Source organism: Callorhinchus milii, unplaced genomic scaffold, assembly GCF_018977255.1.
Source record: "Callorhinchus milii isolate IMCB2004 unplaced genomic scaffold, IMCB_Cmil_1.0 Scaffold21, whole genome shotgun sequence".
Lineage (NCBI taxonomy): Eukaryota > Metazoa > Chordata > Chondrichthyes > Chimaeriformes > Callorhinchidae > Callorhinchus > Callorhinchus milii.
The window spans coordinates 7,909,455-7,920,515 of record NW_024704762.1 but is presented as its reverse complement, the minus strand read 5'-3'; the positions used below and the strand labels follow the sequence as shown (position 1 = coordinate 7,920,515).

General features: G+C 44.9%; 1 protein-coding gene across 1 annotated transcript; it reads left to right on the top strand.

Moving 5' to 3' along the window:
* Positions 1 to 1,831: 1,831 nt before the first annotated feature.
* abhd8a (abhydrolase domain containing 8a) lies at positions 1,832 to 10,807 on the top strand. Its single transcript, XM_042342890.1, has 5 exons — positions 1,832 to 1,958; positions 6,765 to 7,506; positions 8,167 to 8,337; positions 9,135 to 9,351; positions 10,271 to 10,807. Exons 2-5 carry the CDS (start codon positions 6,773 to 6,775, stop codon positions 10,445 to 10,447), a joined length of 1,299 nt encoding a protein of 432 aa, XP_042198824.1. The 5' UTR covers positions 1,832 to 1,958; positions 6,765 to 6,772; the 3' UTR covers positions 10,448 to 10,807.
* Positions 10,808 to 11,061: the final 254 nt, after the last annotated feature.

Here is an 11,061-nt window from a genome sequence, read left to right as displayed (position 1 = left end):
CACCCTCCCCAATCCCAACTCCCAGCTTGAGTCTGAAACACAGACTGTCCAGCACCTTGGGCCATCCTCCTGACATGAAAGGTGCTATACAAATGTAATTTTGTTTTGTGTATGTGTATGGGAGAGGGTCTTACTGGACAGTGATGAAGTGCAGAAATCCTGCTCAATTTACCCCAGAGTTGCTGAGAATAACTGTAGTTCCCTCCCCAATCTTCCCAGTATACTGCAATCCTGGTTGAAATAAACAAACTCAGCATAAATAATTATTTATTTATTTATTATTATGAAAATTGAATCTGTGGCTTTCTTGACTTGTATAAATCACTAATTCACCACAATGTGCATTTTGCCACTGAGTTAGCCAGTGAATATTGTTTCATAGGTGTTTGGATTCTAACAGAGCAAGTCTGGAAAAAAAAACATTCGTAGTGGTTTTGTTTCCTGCAATGATAATGCTTTGTCCGTGTTGGCAAGTGGCTTTGTTTTTCAGCTCGCTGTAAAGCAGAATTCTGTTCCCTGGGGAATACAATTTTACACTGAGTGAACAACTCATGCATGGAAGGATAGGTAGAGCAATCCAGAAACACACAAAAGTCAACATTTATCCACAGACAAAAATAAAGAGATAGCGAGAGGTAGGCAGAGGTAGACAGATGAGTGTTAGTCATAAGACATATACCTCACTAGATTCATAGGTACGCAATACATTGTTATAATAATAACATAATGATAATAATCCTTGCATTTGATATCACGTCATCGAGATGGCTCAAAGTGTTTCAAAAATAATAATAACCTTTAAATTTGTTATTCTGTCTTTCACATCAGTAAGACCTCTCAAAGCGCTTCACTGGATTTTACTGTGAAGTTTAGTGACTGTGTATTTCCTAAACAAAACACAGAAGCCAATTTGTTCACAGTCATATCCCACAAACAGCCAGCCAGTCAATACATACCATTGTATATATTCATCGATCCGTGCAGATTAGACCTTGGTCCTTCAAGACCCATCTCAAGACCCCCATTTTCGACCGTAACTTCGGTCACCCTCTTACCCCTACCTGCCACAACCACCATCTCCCCACCCACCCACCCCACCCCCTGATCTCAACCACCAGCTCGGGTGCAGATCCCTGACTGTCCAGCGCTTTGGGACGTCCTCCTGACATGAAAGGTGGGATACAAATGTAATTTGTTGTTGTGGTGGAGGTGGGACAGGTGCATAAATGAATGCAATGGGGAAAAAAAAGAGAACCAGGACTCTTGGGAGCACAGGCAGGTGAACGACTGTAAGATACCCCGTCGACAGGCGGAATGCAAGACACGCCTGTCAACCTGTTGACCTACAGGGCTCGGTCAGGGGCAGGGATGGTGTAAGCAAACAGGTAGATTGAGCTGGAGTCTGAACAAGGTGCAATTTGACGCATCTTGAGGGACCCAGGGGCAAGGTCCCGCCCTCGGAGTCGGAGGCGATTGGCTGGATTGGGTTGATGGGCAGCCGGATGGCCGAGCTGATTGGCCGAGGCGCCTGTCAATCAGAGCGGGGGGCGGGCTTTGGACGTGCTGTTCAGACTCACTCGTTGGATTTGAAGGACAGAGACATCTTGCGACCAGACATCAAAACAGGGGGAGGGAGACAGGGAGAAGGGGTTACAGATCCACACACATACACACACACGCATACAACTGCAATCCTGGCTGACAACATGTAAAAACAGAAAGCAAAGGGCTGTGTGTGTGTGTGTGTGTGTAGTGGTGGTGGTGGTGGAGGGGTTGAAAATAAAAGTCAAATCAAATAAATCCAGTCTTTTTTTTGTTTTGCAAGATTTTCCAATTTATTTGTATCTCACACACACATATATACATCAAAAAAAAATACCCGTGCGTTTGCAATTCCGAGGAACGGTGCATTTTCTGGTTTTTTTTTAAAAAAAACTAAAAAAAAAACAATAAATGAGGTAAGAGAGATTTCTTTGAAAATTGTTCAATTCTCCTTTGCATGTCCAGTACAGTATTTAATTGAGCCCTCTCTCTCTGCATCGATGAAACGTTTTTTTTTTGCTCTGTTCTGTTCGTTTGCCGGTTGCATTTCGAAGTACATGCAATTGCATTTCATTTTCATTTGGAAAAGACTGAAAATAACGCTTATGATGCAGATGGAGAGCAGTAATGCATATATTTGGGGACTTTTTTTTAATCAGCTAACGATTTATGATTTATTTACAGTGTGTGTGTGTGTGTATGTTTTGTACAAGATACATATAATATTCATCAAATGCATTGCAATTGACGTGGACCTGCAGTTGTTTACATGTATTTATTGGCTTATGCGGGTTTATTATCGCCTGTGTGTGTGTGTGTGTGTCTGAGATTTAAAGGGTAAAGCTCGCTGGAGCAAATCTCTGGGGATTATTAAAATACCTGCAGTTGGAAAACAACGTGAAGGGAAATATCATAAAATCCCAGAGAACGATTCGGAATAAATACTGGTAACCTGAGTGGGAGAAGGTTACATTGTAATGTGCAAAAGAGGGTTAGCGTTTCAAAAGAAAGGGGAATGGGGAATGGGTTTAATTGCCTTTTTGTGGGTTCAGGTTATCCCCGCTGTCCTGTATCCCTGGTGCTGAAATCGACACAGATAACTAGACGTTAGTTATACTGTACATAAGAATTTGCTAGGCTAAAGAAGACCAAGGTCCATCCAGTTCGCCTTCCACCATCCTGGCAGTATCGTGTCATGTCCCAAACTATATATTGTATCCTGAGATATTATTCCCTAACAGAAATCTAATTTGTAATATATGACATTAGCAGTGCAACCGAATAGGGATTGAGCCAGATGTTAGCGGAAGCTATATCCAAGTCAGTTGATTTCGATGTTGTTAGCCCGTGAATAATGTTGGCAACTTGCAGAATGCTTCATCCTTGCAAAATCTCTCTCCTCCCCCACACCCCCATATAAAACAATTATGCGATTCGATTTTCAAACGCAAATAAGAACCTTTTATCGCTTAAGACGGTGCTTAGGAAACACGTTTGTTTTACAATGTAGTTACTACCAGCCTCTTTTAACGAGAGAATTTGTAGAGCTGTTATTCTCTTAATAGCAGTGTGTACCACTGATCACACCACACTGTAATATCCCCAACACTATTATCCCAAACACCATTTATTTTACCAATATCGCTTTGCCTTTCCGCACCTACAAAGATTGCAGATTTTCTCAGTGGAAATGTAATTTACAGTCTACACCTCAAAAGGCTTAATAATAATCCTTGCATTTGATATAGCGCCTTATCACATCTTCACAACGTCTCAAAGCACTTCACAGGATAGACTAGAAAGTGAATTGACTGCATATTTTGTGGGTGAAACGTGGCAGCCAATTGTGCACAGAAGTGTCCCATTGGATTGAGTGACAAATTATTATCATTTATTTTAATTTTTTTTTGAAAGGGATCATTACCCCCGGAAAAGCGATCTGCCAATCAACTAACAACTGGGTTCCTACTTACAGCTAGAGGCCTGTGGAGTAAGGAAACTTGCCTAACATTTCGGCTTGGCATCTCTAAAGGCAAATTAATTATTAACCAATTGATTTTTTTTTCCTATTTAGTTTAACCCACAACCACTTTCCAGCCAGTTCAGGTTAGAGACCGGAGAAAGCTTCCTCTGGTCTTTCCCCATCAACAATGCATCTCAATGCTAACCTCAGAATGCCAATGGAATCCTTTCCACTACAGTATAGCCATCTCTGCTCTCTCTGACAAACCTACCAGTTTGATGAACAGTTTAGTGCTGTTTTGTCCTGTGAACCCAGCCACCAATTAATAACAACAACATGCATTTATATAGAGCCCTTCATATAACATCTCGGGACACTTTACAAAGATGGGGTCAGAACCCCACATGTTACATGTAACCCTAATCCAGTCCCACTCTCCTGGTCACCCAATCCATGACTGTTTGTGGGACACTGCTGTATGCAATTATCTGCCGTGTTTCACCCACCAATACACAGTCAATTAATTCACTTTACAATATGTTCTGTGAAGCGCTTTGAGATGTCTCAACGACATGGTAAGGCCTACATCAAATGCAAGGATTATTATTATTAGTGTTATTAGTGTGGAGGCTGGAAGAGAATCCAGATCAGAGCGAACTTCTTAATGTTTATCATTTGCAATCTCATCACAACTTTAGCCATGAGTTTTATTATGGCACAGCTATCCCTGCACATTAAACCCATCGAGTCTGAATTTAGGCATTGAGATATTGGCAGTGTGATGACTGATATTGATATCTCTGTGACAGCGTTAAAAAGTCCAGGGTGTGTGTGGTTTTTTGATTTGACTGAGCAAACCCAGTGAGCTGAACAGTCAAAGCCCTCAGTGCAGGGTAGCAAAGAGCTTCAGAGAGAAGATACGATCAGTTGGGGAGCAGAGTTGAGAAAATGTGGAGATTGGGGCTTGAAAAGCTGTAGGACATAGGATCACTCAGATAATGGATGAGCTCCAGGGTTTTGAGATCCTGGCAAGACAATGAGACAGAGAAGGAAACCGTGTGATGAGCCTTGATTTCAGCACAGTGAGAATAAGCAGAGAGGGGGAGGGTTGTGGAGGACAGGTGATTTGGAGAACAGTAGCAACAAGGAAGTAGAGAGGTATGGACCTCAGAATGGTATGTTGAAGTTCAGTGTCCGACTCAGTAGGAATCAGCTGCCAATTGGTATGGTTCCATCTCAATATTTTATATAAACTGTGTTTAGAGGCAATTGTGAACTCACAGATTTGTCACTTCACAAGGATATTCAAGTAGGAGAGAGTCACAGGGCTCTGTGTATAAATACTTCAGCAACCCTGCTCAGATCCTGTTGTGTACGTGCATTGGAAACCGCAGAGAATACTCTGTAAATGCTTACTCTTGTGAGGTTGGAAAAAGTGATTGAAGCATTTGCAGCCGGCAATCAGCATGTGTTGAGTGCCTCTGTCTCGGCTCACACCAATTTGCACAACTGAAGACTGACTTACACAAACACAGTGTCTCACACAACTAAATATGGCCTCCTGCACAGATTTGTAAAACTGCAGCACACTGATTTACGTGATTGTGCACAGATCTACACAGCTGCACGTTGATTTACACAACTGTACACTGACTCAAAATACTCCATTGTCTTGCAGCGCTGTAGTGATCTTTCAACGCTTTGGGACGTCCTCCCGACGTGAAAGGGGCTCTATAAATGTAATTTTGTTGTTGTTGTTGTTGCATAGCTGGCCGTTGGCATGTGAGGCTTCACAATCACACACTGAACCTCAAGAGAGAATAATAATAATACTTGCATTTGATAAAGCGCCTTATCGTGTCGTCGAGACATCTCAAAGTGCTTCACAGGATACACTGAATCTCCCTCATACAGGAGTAACTGAGGCTAATTGTAGCCCAGTTGCTAAGGAAAGCTTAGCACAGCACCACAGACAGAACTCCAGTACTTTGCCAGTCTATGGATGGCTCAGCCACTCACTGGATAAACGAGCAGATCCATGGCCTTGTGTTAAGAATGAAATAAAATTGTAGAGCAATGGGCCCAATTGGCAGAAGGGGTTGGAGTTTGGAATTGGATGGAGTTGTGATCACTCCATCCCCACTCAATTGAACTGACGGCCCAGAATAGACTTGACCCTTGGACTAAGTAGCTGAGGAAAGGGGTGGGGGTGGGAATCAGGAAGGGGTTGAGGGAAGGACTGCCTTTGTCCATCAGTTGTTGCCTTCAGGGGAGATGCCAAAGAGGATAAATCTATACAGTGAGAGAGAGAGAGAGTGAGGGGGCTGGGGGAAGAATCTTCTTGCTGACTCACTGAGTTTCTGAAAGAGCTGACATAAATAATTTAAGTCTTGCTGCATGTACAGTGAGAGCAGATGAATTCTGAATCAAAGCTTGGATTCCCAGTTCGCTGAGGTATCTGTGCTGAGGCTCATCAGTGATCAGTGAGAGATGGAGTCTCCAATTCTAGGCTCTGGGCAGACCAGAAGTCGCCTGAGATGATGCCAAGTGGTGTCACGCCTGCAGAACCATCTGTATTAAATAAGATCCACTGCCTTTAATGGAACATAATCCTTCGTTAAATGGAGTTTCTGTGGTAACCTTTGATGCACATTTTCAGTCCTGCTCTCTTGAAGACTGTGGCTTTGAAGTCCAGGTCCACAGGTCCTCAATGCACTGGCTGTTTACCTAATGGGAGCCTGAGAAAGGAATGTCAACAGGAACAACACACACACACATCGACAGTCAGACACATGCCTGACCTCAGTTTGGATGAGGGAGTGTCCATTTACAAAGATTTCCCCCTCCCCCCCTCCCCCAACCTAGATGAATTAATTTCTTGTATTCTTTGAGAAATAAAGTTAATAATAATCCGAGTTCCTGGATTTTCACGTCAGGCGAGTTGCTGAACGATTTTAGAATGATGATTCTTTAAAATTAGTCTTCAGGTTTTACAATAATAATCCAGTGCATTTGATATAGCGCCTTATCGTGCCTTCGAGACGTCTCAAAGTGCTTTACAGGATATACTGTAAAGTGAATTGACTGTATAGTTTGTGGGCGAAACGCGGCAGCCAATTGTGCACAGCGGAGTCCCACAAATACTCGGGGATTGAGTAACCAAATTATTATTATTATTATTTTTTCAAGGAGTCCTGAAGCTTCTCATACCTGCTACTATCTCTCTCCCATCTCTCTCCCTCTCTCTCTCTCTCTCCAGGCATCAAGATGCTGACCAGCATCACCGACGGGATAATGTGCTGCATCACAGGGCGGACATTGAACGTGGTGGGGCCTATCGACAGTGTGGAGACCAGTGACGGCTTTGACTATGTGGAGGTGAAACCCGGGCGGGTGTTGCGTGTCAAGCACATCGCCGGTGCCCAGACCTCGGTGGAGCCCCAGCCCTCTCTTCCGGGCAAAGGCTCGGTGCATTGTAAGCGTAAAATATCCGTCTACCGCAATGGGCAGCTGGTGATCGAGAATCTTGGCGACGTCATCCGCTCCGAGATCCTGCATTGCCAGAACGGCAACACGGAGCCAGGCAGCACAGTGGAGATCGAGCTGTCCGAAACCTCGGGCCAGGCCAACGGCAATGGCAACGGCAACGGCAGCGCCAACCCCCCCGAACAACCGTCCGGCAAACGACGCAAACGCAAGCCCAAGAAGACGGTGGTCATCGACTGCAAGAAGCGCATCACCAGCTGCAAGGGCACCCACTCTGACGTGACTCTCTTCTTCATCCACGGGGTGGGGGGCTCGCTGGACATCTGGAAGGAGCAGCTGGGCTTCTTCGCCAAGCTGGGCTATGAGGTGGTGGCCCCCGACTTGGCGGGTCACGGCTCCAGCTCCGGCCCCCGCATCGGGGCCGCTTACACCTTCTACGCCCTGGCGGAGGACATGAAGGCCATCTTCAAGAGATACGGGAAGAAACGGAACATTCTCATCGGACACTCTTACGGGTACGGGATCTGTGCTATTTTTTTTTCGCCCACAAGATACAACAGCAGATTATATTTCTTTAGCGCCTCTCATGGCACGTCGGGAGGACGTTCCAAAGACAATCAATCCGCTTTACAATGTATGCAATAAATTTGGTCACTTATTGGCAATCGGCTGCTGCTGCTGTTTCACCCACAAAAATACACAGTCAATTCACTTTACAGTGTATCCTGTAAAGCGCTTTGAGACATCTCGAAGACACAATAAGGTGGTGTATCAAATGCAAGGATGATTACTATTATAATTACGGGCAAAGTACCGTGCGCTCCCTCTTTCTTGTTGACCGTTGAATTCACAGACGCCTACAGACCCAGCCTTGCTGGCCTCTGTGAGTTCCTAATAAAAATAATCCTTGCATTTGATATAGTGCCTTATCACGTCTCAAAGCGCTTCACAGAATATACCGTAAAGTGAATCGACTGTATGTTTTTCGTGGGCGAAACGCGGCAGCCAATTGCGCACAGCAGCGTCCTACAAACAGCCGTGGATTGAGTGACCAAATTATTATTGTTATTATTTTTTTTAGGAAGGAATTATTACCCCCGGAAAACGACGAGTTAATGTACGTTTCTCCTCTGGGAGACCCGGGTTTGAGCCGCTTTCTGTTTTCCTTTCCCCAGGGTTTCCTTCTGCACGTTCCTAGCACACGAGTTCCCTGATCAGGTGCACAAACTGGTGATGATAAATGGAGGGGGGCCAACTGCCCTGGAACCCAGTCTCTGCTCCATCTTCAACCTGCCCTCGTGTGTCTTGCATTGCCTCTCCCCCTGCCTCCTCTGGAGTTTCCTTAAGTAAGTTGTTTGGGGGAAGATTAAGCTGACGCCGGTTGCATTCGCTATAACCGTCTCATTTCACACACGTACAACTAGTGCCTGCGAGATACCAGTCACTACGCTTTGCAGTAAATCCTGCGAAGTGTTTTTGAGATGTCCTCCCGACTGTATCAAATGTAAAGGATTATTATTATAATAACCTGTGCTCCTCTTGTGTTCCAGATTTCCCCCTTTTCCTACATTTACCAGTCTATGAGCTTAGACCCAAACCATTCGTACCGACAATAACGTTTATACAGTAACACCACCACTGGTATGTAGACTGAATGGATCGAAGGGTTTGTTGTACAGGCAAGAGCGAGCGCCAAATTGGGGAGGAGAGGAAGATTTTGAGGGTCATGACCAAATACATCGCCAAGAGAGAGAGAGAGAGAGAGAGAGGAGGTGGTTTTAAGAGGAGTTTGAGGTTGGGAGAAAAGGAATAATAGGAAGGGATTTTGGAGAAGAAAAACAGACACCATCTATGTGGGGAGGCTGCATCTACAATTATTATTCCCCCCCTTGCTCTAAGCCAGTGGTGGCCAACCTTTATGGTTGAATTTTCTTGATTTGAATATCTCTTGATTTACGCCACAAATCAAATCAAGAAAAAAAACTGAAAATACACGACCGATCGAACACGGACTTACCTAGACTCGTGCGGATGTTCTGGAAGGGCTGCTTCTTCATGGCTGGTCCCGTGGGCCACATCCGGCCCGCGGGCCACGTGTTGGCTACCGCTGCTCTAAAGCGGTCTCTCCCCACTTTTCTTTCAGAGCGGGATTTGCGCATCAAGGTGCCAAAGAGAAGCAGCTCATGAAGGAAGGGAACGCCTTCAATGTCTCGTCGTTCGTGCTGAGGGCGATGATGAATGGTCAGTACTGGCCGGAGGGAGACGAGGTGTATCACGCTGAGCTGACCGTTCCTGTCCTGTTGGTGCACGGGATGCACGACAAGTTTGTTCCCATCGATGAAGACCAACGCATGGCAGAGGTAAGAGAAACATCTTTGCCATCAGACGTTCACTGTTTGACCGCTCGACTCAGCGAAGTTAGTGACCTGGAAGTGTGGAGAATCCCTCTTCATACAACCACTTCCCATCTCCACCCCCACCCTGCCCACTCGCAAGGGGAAGAAGCTCATGCATAATAATAATATTAATAGTCCATTTGATATAACGCCTTATCATGTCTTCGAGACGTCTCAAAGCGCTTCACAGAATATACTGTAAAGTGAGTTGACTGTATATTTTATGGACGAAACGTGGCAGCCAATTGCACACAGCAGCGTCCCATAGACAGTCATGGATTGAGTGACCCGATTATTATTATTTGGTATTAAAATATATAATTATTATTTTTTAATAAACTTATTATTATAGGGATCATTACCCCCAGAAAAGCGATGCACCAATCGGCTAACAACCCGGGTTCCTACTTATTGCTGGGTAAACATTGGCGTGTGTGAGGAGTAAGTAAACTTAAGCTTTCGCCCTGACCTGCCCGGGAATCGAACCCTGGTCCTCTCGCTTGCGAGGGGTGCTCTAACCAGTACACTACGGCAGTGGTTAGAGCACTCGCTTTGCAAGTGAGAGACCTGAGTTCAATTCCAGACAGAGCGAAACCTTGGGCAAGTTTCCTTACTCCACACAGAGCCTAATAATAATCCCTCCAAAACCAAAAACAATAATAAATTGGTCATTTTCAATCTACGACTGTTTGTGGGACATTGCTGTGCGCAATTGGCTGCCGCGTTCGCCCACAAATATACAGTCAATTCACTTTACAGTGTGTTCTGTGAAGCGCTTTGGGACGTCCTCCCGACGTGAAAAACGCTATATCAAATGCAAGGATTATTGTTATTATTATTATTAACTCCACACCGCTGATTTCAGCTTTGTTTGCCTCGTTAGATCTTACTGATCGCATTTTTGAAAGTCATCGAGGAGGGCAGTCACATGGTGATGATGGAGTGTCCGGAGACTGTCAACACACTCTTACATGAGTTCCTGCTGTGGGAGCCTGACATGAGCACCAGTCAGAAGTCAGAGACTGAGCCAGAGATGGAAGAAGCTGCGGAAAACAAGTAAAGAGCTGGGGTGGGGGGAAAAAAAAACTTTAGAAAGGGGGGGGAAAAGAAAAGAGAGACACTAAGGGTTGACGGTAGAAATTTTCCCAGATCCAACGTGTAGAGAAAGGGATTTTATTCACAGTTGACAGAGGTTATTCGTTCGTTCGTTCCGTTCCATTCGTGGAGATATTCTGAACTACGTGAGGGCTGTAAGAGAGGTGCAGGGATTAACGACACCGCCACGCGAGTGAGGTGTGCGAGAGGATTAGCCGGGTCCTCGGGGGTCTCGAAACAGGCCTCGGGTGTCTGGCAAAAAGAGCGGAAATGTGTAAAATGTACATTTTGATAAAACGGCAGCTAAAAAAAAAGGTGATTTCTTATCAATTTAGGTGTTTTTTTTTAAAAAAGCGAGGGAGAGAGGCGTAGTAAACGTTTATTGTAATAAGTCACCGTCTAATTCTATCAGTGAGGGTGGAGAGGGCTTTTAGAACATGCTCTAGGCAAGGTCTTCAACCCCTTCTTAGGGACATAGGCACAGGAGGCTCTCTGGGGCAAATGGAGCAAGGTGAGACTATTTGTGGATTGGATTGAGAGAGAGCTGGTACTTGGGGGAGCGTTTATTATGCTGAGACT

Coding starts and splice junctions, on each gene's coding strand:
- abhd8a (XM_042342890.1), top strand. CDS start 6,773: ATGCTGACCAGCATCACCGACGGGATAATGTGCTGCATCACAGGGCGG. Junction 8,338..9,134: donor CTCCTCTGGAGTTTCCTTAA/GTAAGTTGTTTG, acceptor CTTTTCTTTCAG/AGCGGGATTTGCGCATCAAG. Junction 9,352..10,270: donor AAGACCAACGCATGGCAGAG/GTAAGAGAAACA, acceptor TTGCCTCGTTAG/ATCTTACTGATCGCATTTTT.